This window comes from Crocodylus siamensis, chromosome 13, assembly GCF_052110815.1.
Source record: "Crocodylus siamensis isolate JL-2025a chromosome 13, ASM5211081v1, whole genome shotgun sequence".
Lineage (NCBI taxonomy): Eukaryota > Metazoa > Chordata > Crocodylia > Crocodylidae > Crocodylus > Crocodylus siamensis.
The window spans coordinates 4952327-4978357 of record NC_143407.1 but is presented as its reverse complement, the minus strand read 5'-3'; the positions used below and the strand labels follow the sequence as shown (position 1 = coordinate 4978357).

Here is a 26031-nt window from a genome sequence, read left to right as displayed (position 1 = left end):
GCAGCATTAAATATAGATAGTTACACTATCTGGTAACTCATCTGGATAGGGACCTGTCTGGCATTACTCTATTGTCACGTGCCCCTTTCGTTCCCTCCTCTCTCTCACCCCGCATTCCTCCCCGGGGCCTGGCCGGGTTAATGATGATGCATCCCAATGACAGCTGACATTGAAACACAGAAGGATGCAACGCTTCAGCACCAGAACCACGGGCTGTTCAAAGTGTGAGTGCTGGCTCCTCTCCTTTCAGTATTCAACACGGACCTGCCAGGGCTTTTGTTGCCGCAACATCGTGCTCCACGAGCTGGACAAACCCCTGGGCCCTGCGCCCGGTGCTGGGGCTTCCCTGAGCCTCAGGGCCGCACACATGTGCCAACTTGCTGCCCAGTGCCCAGGCCAGCTGTGCTGAGAACAAGGGCAAACGCTGCCTCTTTTCCTGCTGTGCGTGTGGAGGGGAGCAGCCCAAACCTTCGGAGGATCACAGACAAGGCGGGTGGAAGGGCCCTCAGGAGGTCACCGAGTAGGACCAGCCCCAACTACAGCACCCCAGCCAGACTGAATCACAGAAAAGAGGGTGGAAGGGAGCTGAGGAGTCACTTCTCCTCCGCCCCCCGCACAAAGCCGGACCAGCCCCGACTACATCATCCCAGCAAGGCGTTGTCTACCAGGGTCTTAACCCCCAAGGAGGGAGACCCCACCACCTCTCCGGGTCACCTGTTCCAGGGCTTTACCACCCTCCTAGCCAGGAGGTTTTTCCTAATATCCAACCTCGACTTCCCCCACAGGCCCCGCGACCGGGGGAACAGCCTCCGGCGTCTCTGCCTGCGGGCACGAGGGGCCAAGGGCAAGCGGGCGACTCGGCGCGCCTCAGCGCCAGGCAGCCGGGCCCTCTCCCGGGACAGGAAGCCAGGAAGACCTGCTTGGAGGGGCTGAAGCGAGTCAACTTGCAGCGCTTGAGGGCAGGACAGACGTGCAGCGGGGGGCGGGGCGGGGCTGTGGGTGCCCCCGGCCGTGCAGCACCAGCTGCGCCGACAGCTCCGCGGGGGGGGGGGGGGCGCGCGGGCCAACCAAACCTGCGCCGGGCCGGGACACGCCCCCTGGCGGGGCTCCGGCGCGGCCGCCCGCCCGGATTGGCGGGGAGCGGCTGTCAGTCCCCCCGGCCGGGCTAGGCTGCGCGCGGGCCGGGCGGCGCGCGGGGCTGCACCGGGGCGCTGCCCATGCCGCAGGGCCGGGGGCCGGGGGCCGGGCCCTCGCCCTCGCCCTCGCCCTCGCCCGCCTCCTCCCGCCCCCGCTCCCGGTGAGAGCATCCCGCGGGCGCTGAGCATCCTGCATCCCGGACTTCTGCACCCTCCACCCCGCACCTCTCCATCTCCGCACCCCGCATCCCGCACCTCTGCATCCTCCCCCGCGTCCCGGAGCCCTGCCCCCCGCAGCCCACATCCCGGAGCCCTGCCCCCGCAGCCCGCAGCATCCTGGACCCCTGCGCGGCCCCGCCGGCATGAAGCGGTGCAAGTCGGACGAGCTGCAGCAGCCCGAGGAGGACGGCGCCGGGGCTGAAGAGGTGCCCGGGGATGGCAGGCCCGGGGAAGGGGCCGTGGCTCCGGGGGCCGAGGCGGGCGCCCCCGGGAACCCCAACCCCGTGCCTCCCGCGCTGCCCCGGAGCAAGCCTCCCGACCTAAAGGTGAGCCTTCGGCGCCCAGGGGCTTGGCCTCCCCCTGCGCGCGGCTGCAGCCGGGTCCCACCCTGCCGTGCCCCGTGTTGCGAGCGTGGGGATACCTGTCCTCCCCTGGCTGGGCCACAGCAGGGTTTTCTCTCAGCACTGCAGTGTGCCCTGCTCCTCCCCCCGATGCATGCGAGCAGAGGGGTTTGCCTCTCTCCATCACCCCGGCTGCAAACCATGGGTGGCCGGAAGATGAAAAGGGGACCACAGTCGGAGGCTCACCTGCAGAGAGGGTGAGATTTGCTGAGCAATGGTGCTGGGTGAAACCCCGCCAGCGGCTTTCCAAAAAGAGAGGATATCCCACCCCACAGAGCACGGGGCTAGCACACGGGAGACCTGGCTTTACAGCGGGGCTGTGGGGTGACTTTGGCCCATCCGCTGCCCTCTCCTGCACCTCTCTTTTCCCGTCTGCAAAATAGGGAGGATGAAACTTGCCTTTTCGGTAAAGCGCTTTGCAGGCTGGGGGCACGTGCTGCGGGAGAGGAGCTAAGTATTATTATTGTGAGCACTAGACTCTAGGTACAGTAAATCAGGGACTGGCAGTCACGTGTGTTTGTACAGGCATGAGGAGGCTGGGGGCTGCATGGGGCCAGTAGGCACGCCTGTAATATAAGTAATAAGGATAAAAAGGCTGCGGTTTGTGAGGCATTAGGAATAACAGGCTGGCAACTCTGGACTTTACAAACTGATGTTACTCTCCTGTTAAGAGGGTCTGCGTGGAAGAATATCTGCACCCCAGATTAAATGCAGCGTAACTCCATTGCTTTAAAGGGAGCTCTGCTGCCGTGACTGAGATGGGCATCTGGGTCTGTGCGTTTGGACCTGAAGCAGAAGCTTTGCTCGGACGGAGCTGCCTTAACGGATGAGAGAGGGAGGCAGAGCCTGCCTTCTGCAGAAGAGCCAAGCAGGTCTTGCTAAGTGAAAACTCTAGTAACCCATGGCAGCAAGCAGGAAGGAGCTAAACAAGACTACTCCTCTGGCCTAATAGGATTACAGTGCAGTTATAGTGAGAAAAGTGACTATGAATATGAGCCGTTTCTGCCTTCCTGCCTTTGGGCCATGCTTCCTTTTCCAGACAAAAGCAAGCTTTTTGCAGCAGTGCAAGAAAGCTGGGTTCAACTTTGCCTCATGCATTGTTGTTGGGGGCTGCAGCTCGTGAGTCCTCATCTATCACTCACTGGGTACATCTACACGTTTGTTAACACACCGTAATTACGGTGCATTAAGTTTAGTACTTGGATGCTAGCTACTAAATCAATGTGCAGGAACTGGTGCTACCACTCAGTAGCATTGGCACATGGGTTTTTACACAAGTAGCTTAATACTACCACGCAGTAGCGTATTAGCACGCGTTTTGCCTGTGCAGTGTTGTTAGGCTACTGTGCAGTGTTGTTAGGCTACTGTGCGGTTAGCGTCTCATGTAGACATGCCCACTGTGAAGCAGAAAGCCAAAAAGGCAAATTTGGAAGTCCCAGGTAGAGCGTAGATCGCTTACGTTTCAATTGGATTTGAAAACAGCCATGCTGATCGGGAGTTATTAATAGCGGAGCACAATGGCAGTGTGACAGAGGGGCTTGATTTGTGCTTTTTCCAGCGGCTAATTTTCTGGCTGCAACTATCCGTCAGAATCGTCGGGCGCTGCGGAGCATTTCCCTGGCACTGTATTTTCAACACGGTCTCAGATGCATCTTCTACCACTTGTTATAGTGTCTTCATAGCTTACACTCCTGGGGAGCAAGGCGCTGGATAAAGGTGAGGAAGCATCATTAGCCACAGACAGGGGACTCTGGTCCAGAACGCCACATCTGTAGCTAGTGTGAACCCAGCAGAGCTATAGGTTATGCCAGCTGCAGATCTGGCCTTGAGAGCATGGATATCATGGCCACAGTCGCACGGCAAGCCAGGGACGGAGCCCTGGAGTTACGACTTGCAGGTGAATGCTTTACCTCTCTCTGCCGATGGGTGCCAGCCCCCCACGCAGAGGTGCAGTGAAAGGAAAGCTGACTTCTCTCTGAGGTCATTTAATCCAAATTGCTGCTGCATTGGACTCCTTTTCCCTTTAGGAGTGGAGCTCTCTGCCTCTGTCACTTCTGCCGGCCTTTATGATTACTGACCTGCACCTGTCACTGTCATCCTATAAACAGCAGTGTATGAAGCTGTGGATCGCTAAGGGCATAACAGAGGCCTGGAGCCCACAGCGATCTGCTTTGAGCAGCACGTTTGCCTCTCTCCTGGGCTCTCTGAGCACTGTCAGGCTTGCCAGTGCTGGACCCAGAGGGACGGAGGGCCCTATCCTGAGGGAAAAGGGAGACTCGAGTTCTGCACAGGCCTTGCACTGGCCCCTGCAGAGGGGGGATTTTCCTCCACTGCCCACCCTAGCTGCCTTCCCTTGGTTTGAATAAGTGATCCATGTCTGGGGGATCGCTAATCCGGTTTAGACTTAGATATTTAAGATTTTTGAGAGGGCAAAAGGTGCTCAGGGGACCATTAAGGGGTTCTCACACTTACAGGATGCTGCCATGGAGTTAAATCCACAGCTGAGCGCTGCCTGGAGAGATCTGAGATAGGCTGAGGCCTCCCAAACTCAGGCTCTGTGCCTGTTGCACAAGTCTCTTTGTCGTGGCTGGCACAAGCATGCTCTCTTCTTAGCCATCGCGGCAGAGTGGCCAGTGACTGAGCCAAGGAGTCTGACCTGCCCCCTCTCCTCTGCATGACTGCTTTGCATTGCAGTTGAGTGGCCTGAGCGAGGCAGGGTGAGGGTCATTGGCACCACTGCAGCAGGAGCCTTCTCTCTTCCACGGCTAAATGAAGGGCCCAAGTCTGCAAGAGTCCCTTACAATTAAAGGGAGCCATCGATGTGAAAATAAAGAGCTGCACGCGCTTTCCGGGGCTGTGTAAGGAAGAAACCAGGAGGAGGTGCACTTCTGGCCTGGCCAGAGCATGCTTGATTAATATCACCAGTAGTTAGGTTTTTAATTTATATGAAGCCACAAGCAGGCTGCACCTCTAGCCTTAGCAGTAGCCAAAGCCTTTCCTAATATGGGACCTGATCCATCTCCCACTGAAACCAGTCACCTAAGTCCCATTGTCTTTGCTGGTGTGGGAACTCGGTCCCTAATGCAGATTTGCTTCTAGATTCATGACGTTAAGCTCATTTGGAGCTTTGTTGCCTGCTGTCAGCGTAGAGTGAATCATCAAACCTGCCTTTGCTGGGCAAAGCTCATGCGAAGCAATGTCTCACTGCTTCCCACAGCTTTCACAGGACTCCTGGGCTTCTATTCCCGGTGCTGGCACTGACCAGCTGTGCAAACTTAGGCTGGTCACTTGATCATTTTGTGCTAATCTCTCTGTCGCTAGAAGGTGGATGCTAATTTTAGAGCATCTGCCGAGGTGCTAAGAGATGTAATTAATGCTTTTGAGTTTAATTAGTGTATGTTTGCAAAATGGTTTGCGATCAGATAAAAGATGCTCCTGTAGAGGTGCACACTTGCGTTGTAAAATATTGTCATGCCAAAACACTGGGGGCTACTGGTGCAGTTCTTCCCTGAGTAATTGCTTGGCACTGAGACTAAGGAACACACAGATTAGCCTTCAGTGATTGCAGCATGTGCTGCTGGGGGGATTTGGGAGAGATTAGCACCTGCTGGTCATCTAGCCCTGGAGATTCCTTTGGCCGATACCAGGAGCATCTACACAAGATGCTTAATGTGCAGTAGCTTAATAACACTGCGTGGTAGCACACCACAGCACAGACGGTGCTAATACGCTGCTGTGCAGTATTATTAGGCTACTGCACAGTAGCGTCACTAAAAAGGCATTCTCCGGTACTACTGCGCAGTAACTCTAGTTATTGCACGTTTAGTTAGTACGTCATTAAGCAAGTACTAACTTAAATGCTCAGTAACAACTGCACATTAACGAATGTGTAGACGTGCCCACCTTCCCCTTCTGCTCACAGGTTAACAGGTTTAGCACAGGGCACAGGTAGCCCAGATGCTCCTCTGCTCTGCTGTTGCCTGCTGAAAAGGGGATCATGCCTGGTTTGGCATCCTCATGGCAGGGGCACTGGTGGTGGATGAGGAAACCAGGTGAGGGGACAGGGGAAAAAATAGGAGAGAGTGGCCGGGATGGGCAAGCCACAGAGAAAAATAGAATAAGGGGGAAGCAGAAAGAGAGTATGGAAAGCACAAAGAGTAGTTGAAAGGGACAAGAGAAAGGAAGAGGATAAAAACATAGGTAGAACAGCAAGAAACAGCAGTCAGCCTGAGCAGGAGTAGGTGCCTACAAGGCCTGGAGCGAGGTTCGCAGTCAGTGGACTGTGCAGACCTTTGCCCCTGTAACACAACTACCATTAACAGTACGGGTTACGGTGGCTTTGTCCTGTGAACACCGACAGATCAAAACCCACCGTGGAATCCCCCAGCGAGCACCGAACAGACAGACGTCAACTGTTGCTCAGTGCCCACCGAGGTTGGTTTCAGGCTGGCGACCTGGGAACAGAGAACTCCGTTGTCGTCTTTATGTTCGCTCAAAGCCAGCCAGTCACTCTCGCTAGCAAATGCATGACAGCTTTTCTTTTACAAGTGTAACTCCAGCTCCTTTGATATGAGCAAGCTTTCCATCACACACACAAATGTCCTGGCAAGGAGCAGAGCAGATGCATGACACATAAGTCTGCCTATAAATATGTTGGGTGGCAGATATTTTTGAGTGCTGCAGCAGCGTGACTGAATCCATACAAAGCACCTTGCAAGAAAGCATCCTTGGCCCTGGGCTTCGACTCTCGGAGGCAGCAGGCAGGGACTCTTGTGGCAGTGATGCCATGAGGGACTGGATGCTTAGATTGCATCCTCTCATTCCCCAAGCCTCTTTGATCTCAGCATCTTCATCTGCTCTTTTTTTTTTTTTTCTCCATAACTGGGCACTTTGATGGCTGCAGAAGTGAGAGGAAGGATGTTGAAACCAGCCACAGCTTTGAGCAAACACCGTCATGATCTCGGCAATCTGGTCTCTGCTTCTCTCTTCTGTTTAAATCACGATCAGCTTAGCATCCTGAGTACCACTCTTCTCTTTGCGCAGCATCCGTGGTGCACGCTAGTGGAAAGCAGCCAGATGTCTTCCCTTGGTTCCCACCCTGAAGTGTAGAGGAGTGACACGCCAGGGGAGCTGGCTTGTGCTCAGCACCCCTCCCCATAGCAGAATGGGCTTGGAGCTGACAGCCCACAGATGTGTCAGGTTGGCCCTAGAGTGTCTTCGACTCAGGGACTTAATCCCCTCTCTTTGGTCAGACTGATTTTCTTTCCATCAGGACAGGGTGCAAGACCTGTCTCTTTACCCAGCCCTTCCCTCCATGGGCAAGCCGAGGGGTCAGCGGGGCTCAGTTGGGTGCGCTGTGGGCTGGTGCCGATGTGACAACTTGACATGGCGTTGGCAGGCTGGGATGGAGAAAATGCTGCAATCAGGGCCTTCAGGGGCACTTACAGAGGGATTCAGAGTCCCAGCAAAGTGAATGCAAACACCCCTGATGGCTCCAGTGTGTTGGGCCTGTGGAACCAAACCCCGATGGCTAGACTCAGTCTTAACCTAATTTCCACTCAGGAAAAGCTCTTTTGGAGCCTAGTCCTGGGCCTCGGGCCCAGGTTTTGCTCTGTTTTTCCTTACAGATGTGGGCATGCTCTTTTGGATGCAAGACACCACTGACAGTCTGCTTTACCCCACCACTTCTAATTCGCCTTCCTGCAAAACCTTTGAAGACCTGTGTTGGATTTCCTTGCCCCCCAGAACACGTCTTCTTTCCTCTCACGAAGACCATAACCCCCCATGCTGTGAGCCCGGGCTGTACTTGCATTTATTCCCTCAACAATGCATATGCATTCTTGGTTTTAAAAGGACAGCCTCAAGGTAAGCTGAGTCTCCTGCAGTTACCCAAATCTATCGGCAGCAGCAGCTTGGTCACTGGCATGGCCTGATTTGTCATCGCCCTGTCAAGTCGTTTATCTTCGTCTCCTGGCACTGAGCCCTCCTACTCCCCCTCCCTGTTTCGCACACACCCGCAAAGTGCTGCCTGGAGTCTGGCTAATGTTACCTACCCACCCGCAGCCCCCGCTCGGAGAATGCAGAGGTGCCAGCTGGCTGTCTGGAACAGCCCGCCCCGCTCGGAGACCGGAGCGCCGAGCGGTTACTTGATGATAATAACTATAATGGTATTAGCGACATAATTTCCCTCCCTATCGTGTTTCAGCTGAGGTTCCCAAACATTTCCCAAGCACTAATAATTAGTTCTCACAACTCTTTTGATGAGGTATGTGCGGCTTATTAATGATCACCCCTGTTTGACAGAAGGAAAGCATAGGCACAGAAAGGGCAAGCGTCTTGCCTGAGGTCCTGCAGTTAGTCGGTGGCAGGGTTTGGGACAGCAGACAAGAGCCTGGACTGACTGACGCCCCGCGCTCTCTCAGTGAAGAGTTTGCGTCTTGGTGGGAGAGAATAGTTTAAGCAAACAACGCAGCAGATAATTTCCTGAGTCCGGCACGTCCCTGCTGTCCCTCCATGCGCCCTGCCTCACAGTCACCTCTGCAGCACCAGCCCAAACACCTCTGCACCACCATGTGAGCCTTCAAGCAGGTGTTTGGGATAATGCACAAGCTCTGGGTTGGGGGGAGTTTCACCCACCTGGTCAGCTCTTCAAATGCGGATCCCCTGCTACTACGTGCCCTCTGCTACTGCTCACTTTAAATGTCCCTTGCGCTGGGGGATTTCCTTTGCTTCTGTTACAAGTCATCCCGTTCCCAGTTACAGCGTTCCACTGAGAGCATCAGTGCTCTGGAGAGGTCTTGGGAAACTGCAGAGTCTCTCTATGCCTGGAGAAGGCTGTTTGTGCCTGAAAGCTTTAAAAGAGCAATTTTCCCAACTATTTAGCTGGTCTAATAAAAGAGATCACATCTACCCAAAGAACCTTGTCGACCTATGTTCTTAGACCAACACGGCTGCAACCAACAACCCGGATAGGCCTAGTACGTTCAGCAGTCTTTAGCCACCAAGCACATGAAACACCTACTTGTACCTAGCACCATGAAAATGCTCCGCGGGTACGTTTGCCCTGCATTCAGACCAGTTCACCAGCACTCGAGCAGTTAAGCAGCCTTGCTTTCACCCCCAAGTGAAGAACAGTTGGGTTCTTAATGTCTTTGCAGTCATGCAGGTGACAAGAGTGGGTGAAATGCTTGTGGGTTGGTGCTAATTGCATTACTTATGACACAAAACTTGTCTTCTAACACATGTGGGTTGCAGAGGGGGCCGTGGCAAAGGTCTTATTTGCTTTGCATTAGTCTGTAAATGTCACTCAGGGTCTGGGATTTGAGCAGGATTTGCACCAGCTCTCCTGGCTGAGACCAATTTTTGAGGCATGCTGACAGCTACTAAAGGACCCGTTTTGCATCGGTTCTGCTGCTGCATTCGTCAGCGCAGTATCTGAGCACTATCCAGCACTACGTTAAGTGCATTAAGTAATGTGACTAATATCTGTCTCATGTTTCTTCTCGCATCTTTCCCCAGGGGGAGAAATGTGTAGTGTTTTGTTGTGGATGTGTGAGTGCATGTGTGTTTTGTATTATGTATCGTATTCGTGTATAATAGTTACAAACACATTGGAACAGATTATATGATGTGATGATACAGATTAGAAATAAATTAATAATTTACCTTATGAGTTTATAACTTATCCTGATACACGTTGTCTCCTATTTATTCTGTATATTTTTACACACGTGCACACACTGTACGCATATGTCAGTCACTGTTATCTCTCTCTTTCACGGGACCCTGGAGCCGGTGAAGGGGCCTGCTCTGGCTTTGCAGAGGCTCAGCCATGGCAATAGCTGTGTTTCTGTTTGGAAAATGCTCCCTGGTTCCCTCTGGTTCCCAGTGGATCAGTGAAGTGTTGGATCAGATCCCTGGATCTATTATCCTGGCCCTTCCTGTCTTCTCTTTTTCTCTGCCCCTGCCTTATTACCAGCCTCCGGCTTCTGCTTGCTAGGTTTTGAAACACCTTTCAGCTTTCTCTCCTGCCGGAGGAAGCTCCCATTACGCATGTAAAAAGCTGACTCATTATTCTCTTCCAGATCCCATCTTAAAACTCTCTTTGCCGAGGTGCCTAAGAAGAACCTGGCAGCACGTGTTTTGGGTGTGCTGAGGCTACAGCCCATCATCCTGCCCAATATCATCTCCTTTTCTCCTTGTACTCGTCTACCTGTGTCCGTGCCTCGTCTCCAAGCTTTTTGGCTCAGACACCGTCGCGTAGCTCTGTGTTTCTGTAGTGCCGAGCACAGTGCGGTCCCGATCCCTGACTAGGATGCTTTGGCTCTGTAGTAACAGAAGTCATAATAAATAATGAAACCAGCTGAGAAGTCTAGAAATTCAAAGACCATTTGAAGGATGTTGTGGGGCTGGCTTGAATTTCTACTGCCCTTCCCTTGCTGCAGCTAGCTAAACACCCCTCCACCCACCCCCAGTCCCAGTTAGCAGTGCACCCTGCTCGTGCACATAAAACTGTCACTGCTTTGGGCGGGGGACATATGGATTTACAAAGAGGGACTGGCTGGAAAACTCAAATTCTACTTGCTAAAAAATGTTGAGGTTTCAAACTTTGTTTAGATGCTGCGTCTGAGTCAAAAACCTTTAATAAAAGGTGAAAGAGAGAGTATGTGCAATCTATCCCAGAATGGCTTATAACCCAGTAGTTACTTAGGGCTCCTCTCTGGGGTGTGGAAAACCATGGGCGGATCTGGTTCTCTCACCTCCGACGTGAAGGCCCTAACCCACCTCCGTCTGCCCGGAAATTTCGTCCAGAACCTGAGCCAGGAAATCTTCCAGATAAAATTCCCATGAAAACCAGTCTGCTCCTGCCAAAGATTTCTGATTTGACAGAAGGCAACTTTTCACGCTGTAAAAAGTCGCATCTAAGTGTTTTGACCAATTCTAGGAGAAAAGGACACACGAATGTAATGGCTGATGATAATGTACCTTAACTTTTAGCCGCCACTTTCTGACTGTGAATCTCCCTGTCTGCATCAGTGTTTGATTGCGCTGTAACAATTAGCTTCCTCAATGTGTAAATAATTTAGGAAGGTAAGAAAAAGAACCAAAAACTGTTCAGTTCAGAACTGTGTTCAAACAAATCCTTTGCCTCCCCTTTCCAAAGTTAGCAACAGTTCACATTTGATTTTCTCCTTTTACACAAACTGGTACAAACCAAGGTAGCTCCTTAGAGGTCAATGGTATCAGACCCACGTATCTGAGATGAGCCTGGCCATTTGTATTGAGAGAGCAAAATATTCGGTAGATTTTAAAGCCTTAACGATCCATCACGGCGATTTGTGTGCTAGTCACTTCTTGAAACAGCGATCATTTTTTAAAAACTAAACAGATTGTCATGCATTTTTTGGAGCTGGCGCACAGACATTTTGGATGAGATTCCTCTTAACAAACCATATCAAACTTCACCCTGATGGCCTCCAAATGTTAATTCCTTCATGCCACTGTACATGTAAATTCACCATCATTTATAAACATACATGGCTGAGACTTTCAAAGCCCTCTTGAGATTTTTAGACCATTTTTCATTTCGTTCTCTCTCTCTCTTTTTTTTTTTTTTTAAAAAAAAAACAACAACTTGGGTTTGTTCTACCTTTCCAACTAGATATTTGGAAAACAATGCTGTTTTTCTCTGACATATGAACACCAACCAGTTCCCAACTGCTGCTGAACAAGAATCTAGCAAACCTTTTCCTTTGTTCTTTTCTCTCCCTGACAGATTGAAAAACACAGGGCCAAAGCCCCAAGTTCTTACTTAGGCAAAACTCCCATTGGAAACCTGGGGAATTTTTGCTTGAATCAGAATCAAGTCAGAACTGAATAAGCGCTCTAGGTTTGACCTCACAGATATTTAAAAGCTAACAGAGATATTTAAATGCTTGCTTATTTTATGAGTAGCTGTTTAGAGTATTAAAGCTGTATTTTTTTTCTATTGCTATTCATTAACCTTTCTAGTCCTCTCTTCCTGGGTAATGCTCGCAGAGTAGTTCAAGTCACCTTTTCTTTATATAAATAGACAGGCCGCGTCTACATGAGCATGCACTTGAGTTATGCAGCACGGCCAAGGCTTTTGAGGTGCTGCAGAAGGCACCCCAAGCATGTGATTTGGTTCTCTACACTGCATATTTGCACAAATTTAGGTACTGGGAAATCCTAGTATCAAAAAACAGTACCGGGGGGGGGGGGTAAAAAATAGTGATGCACATGGTAGCAGTGTGCACCATCCAAAACTGGAGCATGGATGGCCAGAGTCATGCTCTTGCTGCCAGCCAGGCTCTGGATAGCTACTGCTGGAGCCCCGGGAGGCCCCCAGGATCCTAGTTAAGGCTGCTGGGGCCAGCCCAGATGCTGGCCCCAGCCTGCTCTACCCCACCTAGAGCATTTTTCCCAGTTCTAAACCCACGCGCAAGGGTGTACGCCAGGGCAAAGAGCAGCCGCGTGAATTTGGGCTGCTGCTTTTTTCCCCACAGCAACTGGACACCCTTGCTCATGGGGATGCGGCTGTAGATTTTATTCAGTCTGTAAAGGCACGTCTCTACCCTGCCTTTTCTTTGAGGTCATTTCCAGGGAAATTCGCTTTGGATTGTGTCTATGCTTAGATTTTGAAATTGGTGCCAATTCGCATTGACATGACATGACTGAACTGCTATAGAGAGGCTACACAAGTTATATAAACTTTTTGTCTTTTGGAGCAAATGTTTGTGTTTTGCCTGCCTTGGAATTTATAAGTGTAAGATTCAACGCTGGGCTATTATTATGGGTTAAAACACCTTCAGACATCTCAGGTGTAGATATCGGGGTCAAGCTGTACCTTTAGAGTCACTAAATCAGAGTTGCATAGGCTCTCGGGAGAACCAGTTCTCTCTGGCAGATGCTGTGCTATACAAGTGTTGACGCATTCAAACAGGCACCTCCTGGTCTGCAGGGCTGACTTGGGTGTGCACATGGTGCTGGAGGGGATCGCCATTTGATTTTTTTAAAAAGGTTTCCGATGGAATTAACGCAATGGAAATGTTTGTATGGATCTTAATGCTTTCAACACGTTTAGGGCTGTCGGTATTGGGAACTTTTCCAGAGTAGCTCTTCCAGAACAGCTGTTTGCGTGGACGCTCCATTCTGGAGTCCAAGTGATTTTTCTTTCATAATAATTACCCCCCTTCAGAAGTGCGTTAATCATTTTGGAGTAAATGTGAAGTGCCAGGAGAGGTTTCTGCATGGGATGCTAATCCACAAGGCCAAGTTCTTTGTGTAGACAAGCCCTTTGGTTTATACACCTTACATTCAGTGCTGAATTTCACCCTTCCGGTCAAACAATATCATGCAAATGCATGCAATCGAATGGCCCTGACTTTTTTTTTGTCGCATACAAATTTCCTGTAAACCCTGGGGCGGTTGTATCTGTATGGCCCGTGCACATGTCTTTGAGGAAAATCTGAGGTGGACAGCATGCTTTGTGGTTCGTTTGAGCCCTTTACATTCTAGAAATAAAATCTTCCCCCTCCTTAAGTCAATGGGAGGGCTACTATTAATGCTTTTATTAAGTGAAGTTTTCTACCAGATTGAATTGTTATGCTTCAAAGCCACTAAAAATGACATGACCCGAACTGCTGCAGATGCATCTGGCAAAAAAGAAGAGAAAAAAAGGTCTTTTCTTTTATTCCTGCCTCCCTATCCTCCTTTTGTTTTATTTTAGTTATTCTAAAAGCGTGGGAACTGGTCATTACTTTTCCCAGGGGACTTCTAAGGAGCAAACAAAGACTCCAGAGCCATATTGTACCCTTGATGGTAAAAATCTGTGGGTTTATACTTATTATCTATCTAATGCTGCCTCTGTTTCCATAGAGACTTTATAAATAGAATAAAATTTAAATCACGGTTTCCTGAAGCAGAGTCTCAGCTCTGTGCATTTGTTATATATTTCTCAGGTAGAGCCCCAGGGCTATAAATCTTCATTATGCCTGGATAACAGGAAGATGAAAGTTTTTGCCCTATAGTGTTCTTGTGGCTGGCAATGTAGGATCCAAGTGCTATAAATATCACCCTAATTCGTTGTAGCTATCAGAGGCGAGGTGAGAATTAGGACCTCTGCGAATGCATATGCTAGGGTGGTTCTTTTAGGAAATGGTATTCTCTTTCGGCCGGCACGAATGGCTTCAGCCATCTGCAAGTTCCTGTAGGATTTGTGTTGCAAACACAGCTGTCTTTCCGGAACGTGTTGGTTTTTTTGAGGGACCGCAGTGGCTAAACAGCCCTGAGTTGTGATCCCACTTCACGTTTCCTTCCTGTGCACAAGTGTGGATAAAAGATGCTGAATCGGTGGCCCTGAGAGAGGATCCTGCCCTCGTCAAAGTCCGCAGTAACGCTCCCAGGGACTTCAGGATCGGAGGATTTTAATCCTAGAATTGTAAAGTGCTTAAATGAACCAGAAACCTGGGACCGCACAGTTAACAGCAGCACGGGTTTTGCCTCTGCTCTTCTACCACAAACTTTAGATCTGACCTGGAGGAGCTGGCCTGGGGATGAGAGGACAATTTGGTCTCCTTCATTCATTAAGTCCATGGCCAGCTGCAATGACGGGCTGTGAGATATGGTCATCCCTCCCGCTGGGAGCTGGACTGAAACCAACTGCACACATTTCTCAGAGGCTGCTGAGCAGCCATCAAATGGCAGCAACCTTTAGGCATTGCCTGTGCCCTCAAGCTATAAAGGAACGGTGGATGTGGAAGCTAAAGGCAATTAGCTAAATGCTCATCTCACCCAGGTAAAAATAGGACCATTGACCTAACTCCAGTGGAGATCATTTGGGTTTAAACTGAAGTGACCAAGAGTGCATTCTGACTCTCTGCATCCCATGGTTGGCTCTTTTCTGTTGTTTTTACTAATGTCCATCTAGGGCATGGCAAGGTTGATGCATCATCCAGATGGACACCAGCTTTTAAGTTCCCATAGTGGAAACCCAGCTAATGTCAAACGCTGGCCATCTGCTTGAGCCCCAGCAGCCTGTAGCCCTAAACGTCTTGGTGCGTCTGGCAAGAAAAATGCCTGAAGTCCATCTCGGAGGAAATTTGTGCGCAGGGTGAGGAGATCTAATGTCCAGGGGGCTGATCGCATCGTTGTTGCTGCCTTTCCAGAAGAAAGTGGTAATGACACTGGGGAGAACTGGTGCCACGTGTTTTCTGGAGCACGATCAGAGCGGGTGGTGCTTTCCAGTGCGTTGGCAGATGCATTTCAAAAGCTAGAAGTAACCATGGTGTTTCCAGCTAAAGAAAACACTTGGCTTTTTTTAGGTTGCCATTGTGCAGGGCAGGTCGCACAAACCACAGGGGCTTGTCGGAAGTTACCCGTTTGCTTTGCTCATGTGTTCTGGGCTAGTCTGAGGTCCCGACTCTGCCCTTACCTGGGGGTAATGCTGTCGACGCCTCTGCAGTGGGGCAAAAATTCAGGCTACAGGGCAGGTCCCCTTATCAAGGTGAATAACGGATCCCTGTGGCTGCAGCAGGGCAGGGTGTGCCTTGCCATCTGCAAGCAAGGGGGGCGGCTAGTTAGGGACTCTGCCTGTGCAGTCTGTGGCAGCCGGGATCCAGGAGGAGAGCAGGAGGCACTCGCTGATCCTGCCGTCAGGTTTATTAGTGTTGCGCCCTTGCACTCAGTCCCTGGCACTCTGGGTGCAAGTCAGGGTGCAACATGATGCGGGGGTGCCTGACCAAAAGAAATCATGAGGAAGCGCAGCCTGATCCTGCCCCTGTGCCCTTGTGGTCAGAGTAGGACCCCTTCCGGGGGTGCTAAGACTCTCTGGATTTAGCCTGTGCTTTGGGGATCTTTGGTAAGCAGTTCCCATTTCCTTTTGTCCCTTCACGCTCTCCCCTCTTGCCATGTAGCACATTCCCTTAGGCTTCATAAAGAGAGGTGCCATGACCAGACTTTTCCCCCAGGACTGCCCAGGAAGCCAGTGAGTTGGCAGAGAATATGACAGGAAGTCTTCCCTCAAGTGATTTAGGCGTGTGCACATGCCGTGAGGGACACCCTTGCTGGGGCTTTCCCAACAGGCTGTCTTATATCTGAGGTGGAAAATTCAGGCTTGGGGTGTGACTAACGCAGTTACTCCTGTAGGAGAGCCAGTTATCCTGCGTGCGCCTCAGTTTCCCTGCCTGTACATTGGGAATAATTATATGTATTGTCCGCCTTCGGGGTGTGCCGTCAAGTGATGTTTTTAGGGCACTGCCGTAAACACGCTGATTCAGACTAGGTCTGGGGAGTCCAGGGTACAGTATTAATGATTTGAGTCCTTGGTTTTCTTTCCTTTCTCACAGAAAATTCAGCAGCTGTCAGAAGGCTCCATGTTTGGCCATGGCCTGAAGCACCTTTTCCACAGCCGCCGGAGGTCCCGGGAGCGGGAGCACCAGAACTCCCAGGACTCGCTGCCACCGCACTACGGGATGTCCGACCACGACTCCCCTGACGAGAAAGAGCGCTCCCCGGAGATGCACCGGGTCTCCTACGCCATGTCCCTGCATGACCTCCCCGTGCGCCCCACCGCCTTCAACAGGGTGCTGCAGCAGATCCGCTCCCGCCCGTCCATCAAGAGAGGGACCAGCTTGCACAGCGGCAGCCGCCGGACCAAAAGTGGCTCCTTGGACCCCCAGAAAGGCAGCCCCCATCTTGTCCGGAAGGCTCCGCAGGACAGTAGCCTCACCGCCATACTGCATCAGCACCAGGGCCGGCCGAGGTCCTCCTCCACCACAGACACTGCCATCCTTCTGGCCGAGAGCGGAGCCGTGTACCTCCTCGCGGAGGAGTCGGAGTGCCTTGCTGACAAGGTAAGGCTGAACCGTGAAGGGACGTGAGGCTGGTGCCCCAAGCTGGCTCACTGTGCAGCTAATGGATTCCACAATCCAATGGCCTCAGCTTTCATATGGGGGCAGCATCTCTGTCCCAGAGATGGGGAGGAGCAGCCTGCTCCATTTTAGGTGTGTGAGGTGCATCTCTCAGGCTCCAGGCACATTGCCAAGGTGGCTGCTGTAGGGCAAAGTTTGGCGCTCGTGTTAGGACATGAGATTTTGCCAGACGGCTGTAACTGGCACCGTCTCCCTAGATTTAAACCCTCTGGCTGCAGTCTGGACACTTAAGAGGTCCTTTCTTCAAGGTGGAGTTGCTCCTTGTTCGGGAAGTGCGCCGTGGAAGGAGTAGATGCCAGTCTACAGGGTCCAGCAGGCCCAGATGCCTGCAGCATCGTAATTAAGGACTCAGGGAGTTGTATGCTGCAGCCACAAAAAAGGGCTCACCCTGCTCCACTGCTTGCTTTTTGGGGAGCACCAGCGTTCCCTTTGAGGCAGCCCACCCCTAAGCACATGCACAGATGCTCTGCATGGGTTGGGTTAGTCTCTGCTCTCTCCCAAGGGGCTGCTGTTTTGGAAAGCCCTTTGGGGGGCAGATGGCTTTCCCTCGAAGCAAGGTGACTCTTGGGAGGAGTTTGGTCATCTCCTATGCCTGTCAGTCATGCCAGACTCAGCACAGTGGGATATTTGGAGAGAGTTGAGGAAGGAGGCGGAGGGGCCAGGGCTGAAAACGCACCATCCCGTGAGTCGCACTGAGGACATCAATGGGAAGTGAAATGTTTGGCTCTGAGGAAATGTGAGCCTCTGCCCCACACACAGGCTCACACTTCTTCATTGGTTACTGGTTGTCTGCAGAAGCCTGCCTGGGTCGACACCTTCTCCAGCAGGCTTTACGTGCTATACCCAGCCGTTTCTTCATCGCTCACATAGTGGTCACTCAACTCGCGTCAGCCTGCGGGCACCTGCTTAACCCCGCGGTCCCCGGGCATGTGTATTCGCGCCCATAAAGGGACCGTCACACGGTTTGTATTGCCTCCTGTTACTACCAGCATTGGTCTCCAGGCTTATTTTTAACTCACAGCCCCCAAACCCTTTGCAGTCATTTGGTGCAATGTACTCAGGGCCTGGCCGGTAGTGGTCTTGTTTGGCAAGGTGTTTAGTTACAGGCCACCCTTCTGCCCTGTGTGACGGCCACGCAGGCCCCCCAGAGTCAGTGGGACCACAGGATGTAACTGAGACGGGCGGTGGCTGCCTAATTACAGGCGGAGGTCTGTAGGTTGATTTGCAGAGTGAAATGTCCCTGAGCTCTTCAACACATACCCTGCTGCTTGGTCCAGCCACTTCTATCTCTTGAGTGTGAATCCGGGGCTTTGCTTCTGAGGGGTTTGCAGAAACTCCTCCGAGAAACCAGGCAGCACGCAGGGACTGATTCTGCACCTTCACCCACTGAAAATACTGAGCATTGAGGTCATTCAGTACCTTGCAGGATTGGGGCCTTGGCCTACTGACTCTTAAGCAGCTTCCGTGTCGGATGCACGCCCAGAAGCAGATGTCTGTGTTCAGTCGGCCTGCGTGCTGTATTTCTGAGGGACCCATCGCCTGGATCGCAGATACCAGTCATGGCTGCGCCAGCAGTGCCCAGATGAATAGTCCCTGATCTGCTACTAACAGATATGTCGAAGGGACACTCTTGCTTCTGTCTGTTGGAAGTAGGGCTTGTTAGCGTAAACACAAAACTAGCAGTGATCTCAATAGGGGCACTGATTTCTCTGGAGCCGGACAAGAGTCTGGAGTAAACTTTTATACTACCCTTTGGCCCAACAGCAAACACCCCGGGAGCTCAGAGGGGAGCATGCCTATGCCATGAGAAGAGCTCGCCTCCCTTTCCCCAGACCAGCGGTGCTGAATAAACCCACTTTGAATCTCCACTGAGAAAGCGAATAGTTCAGCGAACACCTGCTTTACATGCCGGGCTCATACCTCACAGCCGACTGTCTCCCCAGAGGTTTGGTCAGCAGCTTCCTAGTGGCCCCATGTGACAGGGCCCATCTGTCAGGTAGAGGAACCTAAAGCACCTTTTGGAAAGGACACCTTTCCATCATAGCCACGCAGAAGGAGAAGCAGTGGTAATTATCCCAGCCTGTGAGATGAATTTTAATGCTAACTAAGCAGCTCACCCTCACTGAGCGAGCAGGCTGGCTTTGGTGGCTGCTGCACGTCTCTGGGTGAAATGAAGGTGAAGAATGTGCCCGAACGTATTCCCGGAGAAGGGATTTGGGGGAGGGAGAAACGGGTCGTACAGAGGGCTGGGTAAATCCTGCCTAAGGTCTTTAGTAGCGTCTCGGACCCAAACTGCTCAGACAGCAACAGCCCGTCTGGCTGTTTCACCTGAGCAGTGGCACGGCACTTGACTGTAGAGCCATCTCTGTACCCCCCCTGGCTTATTTCTGGCTCCCCTCCCTAATTCATGGCAGTTTGTTTTGTGTCTAAGCCTTCCCATATGACCGCTGGGGCAGGGAGGGCAGCAGAGGTAAAGGATGCAGTGACTTCCCGTGCTGCCGTTGATGGAAGGTGCCTGGGAGACCATCCGTCAGGTGGGTGTTACAGCTGTGGTAGAAGACAGCTCTTGAACAGGTGCTACAACCAACCCATCATGGGTCGGGCACTGTAGTCCTAGCTCTGCCCCTGGGCTGCTGCAGGACCCTTTTGAGTTTCTTCCCAGCCATCAGCTCTTTAGATGCACGCACATCGCATTGGGACTGGGTGTTAGCACCCGGCTCAGTGTCGGTACCCAGCTCTCTCTGCACTGAGCCTTAATGGAGGCTGGGTCTCAGCTTCAGCCTCTTCTTGTGTGCGAGGCAAAGAATAATACAGAGGAACCACAAAGTGAGAGGTTAATATCGCTAGCACCACAGAGCGGTGTCCCAGCAAACCGCAGCTTTGGCAGTGCGCTGCTGAGCTGGTTCCAGCACGGGATGGAAGGGGTTTTCCCCACAGATAAGCAAAAGACCTACAAGAAGTTTCTGTCCAAAGAAACGGATCCAATGTGGCCATACGCGGGTCTGCGGTTAGTCAGGGTGACCTTGGAGTGCGGGTGGGAGAAGAGGGGCGGGGGGCCAATTCACCACCTGTCCGGGGCATCTAACCACTCGAGCAGAATTTGCAGCTGAGGACAGGATTTAAGTTGTCTGTATAACTGGGATGTGAACTTTCTTTGACCTGGGAGATACCCTTAAAAATATTTTAAAGCAGCTGTACCCCCTCACAGCCACGGTCTTAGCGCTCACACTGAGCTCTGTAGACATTAACTAACCTCAGCGACTCTCTTTGTAGCCGTTTACAGATGTGGAAACTGAGGCACTGAAAAACTGTTGTCTGTCCGAGGTCACCCAACAGGACGGTACAGAGTTGGGATGCAGCCAGTATCACAGCCCCCTGGTTTAACCATTAACCCGTATTGCGTCCAGAAACCCCAAACACAGCCCACCGAAGCTGGAAAGGACCCAGGAGTCCTGGCTCCTAGACCCCTGCTTTAACCACTAAATCACACTGCTTCCCAGCCTAAGGTGTTAGGCCCAGGCGTCAGACTCCTGTTCCCCTGCTCTGACTCCCAGACATCGCCTCCCCCGCAGACTCGGGACTTCTGGGGTCCAGCCCCAATTCCTGCCTCCAATCTTGGCTTTCCCGCTGCCTCCCTGCAAATGAGCAGCTGCGTCTGCCCGCGGCAGGGGACCTGGAGAGCAACCGGCTCTTGCCAGGAGTCCGAGCTTGGAAAGACATCAAGGATATCAGCCTGCTTACTTGCCTGGGGGGGTTGGGAGAAGAAAGGCCCACGTTTACAGCCAGTTATTTCAACCATGAAATCCTGAGTCCCAGAGAGAGCTGTTGTTGCTGTTATTGGTACGATTAGAGCAGCAGTGCCCCAGGGACCCCAGTCAGGATCGAGGTCTGTTGTGCCAAGCCCTGTACCGGCAGTTGCTGACTCAAGGAACTTGCCGGTTACAAACGTGTCGCTTATTAGCTCTTATTGTATCGTTAATGATTTCTTGTCATCACCGGGAGGTGGGAGCTGACAAGTGGGGTGCGTGTTGCATGAATCAACCCAGCGCCTCCTTGCTTTGGGATGAGGATCAAGGTTCCCTCAAGGACGAGGGGAGGAAGAGGGTGCTGTGCTCCTAGGTCTGCTGGAGCAGAGGCCGTGCAGGAGCGCAAGTAACTGCGTGGGCTGAGTTGGGCCCCCTGCACTGAGCAGCGATCCCATCACATGCCCATGCAGGGGGCTAGCATAGCACAGTGGGGGCTAGCCTTTTTGACAGACACCCCACAGCCTCTCCAAGCACCACTCCAATCCCTTGCCCTTGCCCACTCTGCTGCTCTGCTTTCTGCTCCCTGCCCTATCTGCCGCTATGCTGCCTGTCCCATCCTCGGTCGGCTGCATGCCACACGCAGAGGCGTCCTGTGCCTGTCTTAGGAGATACGAGCTGTCGTGGGTGCTTAATGTGCCTTGCCTCCAACTGTGGCAGGAGCCAGGATCAAGCTGACGGGGGTAGGAGTCGGAGCCTCCGGCTTCGCAGCTCTCCAGCTGGATCGAAAACTTTCCCGAAGGCTTTTCAGCCCAGATCAGCAGTGCACGCAGCTGGCTAAACTATGCAGACAGGGTAAGCGGCTGCAAATCAGTGCTGTCCAAAGTGATTTTTAAATGCCTCTGCATGTGGCTAATGGAGAGGATGATATTTCCCTCTAGCGTTTAGCCGAGTTCATTCTGAACCTGTTCAGATGAACGCAGCTGTGCGGCGCGCCGAGGACAAAGTGCGGCTGCCGCGGTAAATGACACGTGCCTGCTACAGGGTAGCGGCTTCCCGCTCTGCTGCTCCCGGGTGAGTGGACAGAGAAGAGGAGATTATTATTCACTCTGTTGTCAGCTGTTGCCCGGTGCCCTGGACTTTCGCTACAGGGAGCCTCCGTTCAGAGCTGATCAAGGGGCTCGGGTGAAATGGCTTTGGTGACCTTCGCTGAACCCTGGGCCTCGTGCTCGTGCCCAAAAGGCTGCGCATTCCCCCAGCAGCACTGCTGACTCCCTTGATGCCCCAGCCCTCAAAAATCAGATGCTCGGCTTAAAAATCACGCATTTGGGGTTCTTTTTTTTGCCTTCTGGGCCTTAAGACTTTAGGATTCCTGATTTTTAAGCTTTCCCCCGCAGCCTTGAGGACTGAAACCAGGCTATTTGCATGAAACGAGAATTGAGATCCTCAGGAGCCATGAGTTCCCCAGGAGCTGGTGCTTTAAGGGGAAGACCCAATATTTCAAGACTCGCAGGAACATTGCAAGAATGTGATGGCCTGCCACTTGTCCTCAGGATCAGCCAATTACTTCCCTGCTATTGCATGGGCAGGGTATTGTCAGTGCCCTCAACTCCCTGCCTTCTTACCTGGGGCATGTTGTAGGTGTTCCTAGTGCTTCTGGTTTTGCATTTGTAGACTTGCAGAGCTGTGCAGAGTTCCCAGGCTTGGGAATGTGGGGGTCTTGGCAGACCTGAGTGGAGGGAGATCGTGGTGGATAGGGCTGGAAGGTGATGGGGTGACAGAGGCCTGGGTTGAGCTGCTTTGGTAGAGCTGGAAAAGGCGGCAAGCCCGAGGAGAGCTGCTTTGTGAGTCCAGGGCTTGAGTAATGGGAGCTGTAAATCAGGAGGATAAAGGTGCATTGGCAGAACTGGAGGTAGGTGGGGGTGGACTAACAGGGACTGCATGTGTCCTGGGGAAGTGCTTAGCAGGAGCTGTTTGCACTCTGCCCTGTCCTTGTCCTGCTGTCCTCGTCTTATAAGTAGGAATAGAGCGTGCACTAACCTCAGGGAAATTCACCACTATGACAAAAAAGTGGCCTTTCCCAGAGAGCTTTGCATTCACAGTCCCATGGCCTGGCAAAGTCCCCAGGAGGAACTACTAGTTCCCGGGCTCTAAAACACAGTGCTTTGTTCATCTTCGTGGCCCAGATCCCTTTGCTGATGGATGGAAAAGCAGCTTCACCTGCTTGAATGGTAGTTGGAGAGCTCAGGTGACAGCCTCCCTTTCCACGCCGATACCATTCATCAGCTCGGTGACCTCCTGGCAGCCTGATTTATGCAGGCAGGAGAAAAGGATCCAGGGTAGTGGGACAGATGGATCTCAACAGGCTGTGATTGTTCCCATACAGCCTGAAATGAATTCTTCTCTCTGCTACACTGAGGCTTTGAGGAGCGAAATATGACCTGGGCCCTTTTGTTGCCTTGTGAGGCAATGGAAATAATACCAACAAGAGTCGTTTCTGTTCTGCCGTCTGCACTTGTTTTTTTTCTATTTATATACCTAGAGCTGCAATAGAAACTACCACTCCAGGAACATGTGGCCAGAAACGCATAAGACGTGCACAGAACTATGTCTATGCATACAAGCCCATGTACATGTAGAGCCTATCACACAGTCAGGGACACAGCGAGAAGCAGAGACAGACAGACACGCAGTCACACACACAGCTAGACACAGAAGCAGGCTAACCGATACAGGAGTCATGCAAACCTCCAGAGACTGGCACATCTGCCTAGATATAGGTATGCCCTCCTTGTCCACACCTGCACATGTTTAGGATCATAGTGGAAAGGACCTCACGAGGGTATCGAATCCAGCCCCCTGCTCAAGGCAGAATCATCTCTGACTAAGCCAGCTTAGGCAAGTGTCTGTCCAGCCTGCTCTTGAAAACTTCCAAGGATGGGGACTCTTCAATTTCTCTAGGTAGTTTGTTCCAAAGTAGCCCATGTCCACAGTCACACACATACACACACAGACAGACACACACACAATCATACTGCTAATGCATAACACACTTATAGACATACTTGCTAACGCACGTTTGTCCACAGACTCTTGCATGCATGCTAAATGCACCAACTTGACTCGGCCCGAGTGGTATAAGGAGATGTTACTGGACAGGACAGTCCAGTGCAGAAGCAGATTTAGCTAAGCGAGGCCCTTTCTGCTGATCTAAAGACTCCTCAGGCTGTTTAGAAAATGGCCTAGCAGTCTCAGGGCCCTGGGACCAAAGGCTCTTATCTGTCTTTGTCTGAGAGCAGAATCTGGCCTTTGTGCTGGTCTTGGGTTTGGTCCGTGGTGAAGAACCCAGCCCGACTGACCCCAGTTGCCTTGCAGCAAGGTTTTAAGGACGTGTAATCCAAACTGTGGCATACACAGACGCATCAGAGCCTGGAAACAAAGTGGGGCTTGTGTCAGCTGATAAGGCTGCATAAACCGGCACAAAAAGCAGATGAATAATTAAATGCTCAAGACAAAGAAAAATAAGATAAGAGGTGATAATGCAGATGAGAGGCCTTCTTAGGGCAATGGAAAAAAAAAAAGCTTGTCCTAGAAAGACGAGAGCGCTGTAATATTAACTCCACTGTGTCATACTATTTTTCCGTAGCTTTAGGAGCGGGGGGAAAAATGAATCCATGGCCTTTTTCTGGAGTGATTTCTTTTGTGGTGATAAGGCACAAGCAGGAAATTGGCTGGTCCTCCCTGTGTGATGCAGTCTGAAGTGCTGTTCAGGTCTGTGTATGGTCAGGGCCTATGTATGTTCCAGCGGTGGTGAAAGAGTTAATGTATAAGGTCCCTGTGCACATTCCTTTACTTCCGCATCCTAACACACGTACAGGTGCACTGATGCATACACACTTGCGCGCACAGACATTTATATGTGCACAGATACGGGCACTTACACTCGACAGATGCAAGTGCATAAGGTGCTTCAGCATACATACACACAAGCATCCGCACCCGTGTGCGTGCCCCCACTGTACAAACACACCTGGCGCTGAGATATGAAGAGCTTCTGTACCAACACCATCCAGCCAGGTAGGTAGGAAGGCAGTGCTGCCCTGGGCTAGCAGCTCCCTGAGCTTGGAGAGCTTCTTCCCGAGGGTTATATAGTACAGGTGAGAGCTCCTCTGTCTCTCACACTCCTGCATGTGACCTTAGCTGCCCTTGCTGACTATGATGGAGTGTGGCATGGAAGGTATTTAACTCTCCCAGGAGGAGAACCCCTTCCACGTGCTTCTCCAGGCATGTGTCTGTCTGCTGGGGGTTAAAATAAGCTCCCCAGAAGGAGTGGTTTCCCAGGGAGGCCATTAGCAGGACAGGGGCTGGTTGAGTGAGAACAAAACACAACTCCTTGGAGCAGGGACTGCGGCCTGGCTCTGTGTTCGTGCTGCACCAAATATAGTGGGCCTGCTCCATGCTACCGCGTAGGTATGATTACAAAAGGCAACTATCCATAGTGGAACAGAGGGCCATGGAGCGGGAGATCCAGGGCCTGGTCGTCTCCTGCTTTGCCCTTCCTGCCACCTGCTCCAATTTTGCAGTGCGGGTGTAAAATGCTACCAGTTTTGAATGAGGATGTTGTATACCCCTGGTAGGGGAAGGAAGGAGCAAGGCAGGCAAGACCTGGATGCTAAATGTGGCATCTGTAAGAGCTGCCATGTGGTCCCCGCCTGGCATTTATTTACCACTAGAGCTGCTCCCTCGAGTGAAGGAGGGGGAAGAAAATCCTCCATATCAGTAGAAATTGCCCCAGAGACATCCCCTTTCCCTTGCACATTGGGGTAGGGCAGTAGACAGTAACCACCACCATCATTTTCTGTCCCCTGTGGCCAGCCACGCTCTCATGTACTTTCTCTTCCTCTCCTCATTCAGTGTTATCCAGAAAGGACGGTTTTCTTGCCATTTTCCAGTTGGTCTAATAAAAGGTATCATTTTGGAACCAAGAGTTCTAGTTTTTTATATATCCAGAAAGGTGCTCATTTACCCTTAAGCCAAGAGGATCGAGGCAGGCATTTATTCTGAGCAGTCACTCTGTGGCCACTAATTGGCAGTTGCTCACTGGCTAGATTCAAAGCTGTAATCAAACCACTGGCTGCGGCCTGGGAGAATGCAATGACTGGTGTCTGGGAGCCAGGAATATTCCCATGGAGGATGTCTGTCTTGTCTGGGCGTTGCCAAAGCGTGGTCCCTTTGTCGGGGCTATAAATCAGTGCAGCGTTGTTAGCCATTCAGAATGCAGGTGCTGCCTGCGGCCGCAAGGCTCTCAGTATGATTAAAACGTTTTGTGCTCGCAGACTATTGAAAATCGATAGCAAAGCTGCACATTGCAGGTTAAAGCACACCCTGCTTACTAGCTGGAGAAAATCCCCACCAGCCCTGCTTCGTAGCCCCCTAAACCGCTCTGCTTCCTTCTCCAAAAAAAGGAGAAAAAGAGAACAATAGCACTTCCCTTTTGCAATCACACTTAGCACAAGTGGGGGAAATTCCCTCCCTGGCATAGGAGCAGCACGGGCCATAGGCGTCAATTAAGTCCCACAAG

At 51.7% G+C, this 26031-nt stretch overlaps 1 protein-coding gene across 1 annotated transcript in view; it reads left to right on the top strand.

The window, feature by feature from the left end:
• The first annotated feature begins 1171 nt into the window (after positions 1 to 1171).
• TMCC2 (transmembrane and coiled-coil domain family 2) overlaps positions 1172 to 26031 on the top strand; it is a 64070-nt gene continuing 39210 nt past the window's right edge. Inside the window, exons 1-2 of the mRNA XM_090025254.1 lie at positions 1172 to 1681; positions 16123 to 16629. Coding sequence (XP_089881380.1) covers positions 1499 to 1681; positions 16123 to 16629 — 690 coding nt within the window. The 5' untranslated portion in view covers positions 1172 to 1498. The remainder of the gene's footprint in view (positions 1682 to 16122; positions 16630 to 26031) is intronic.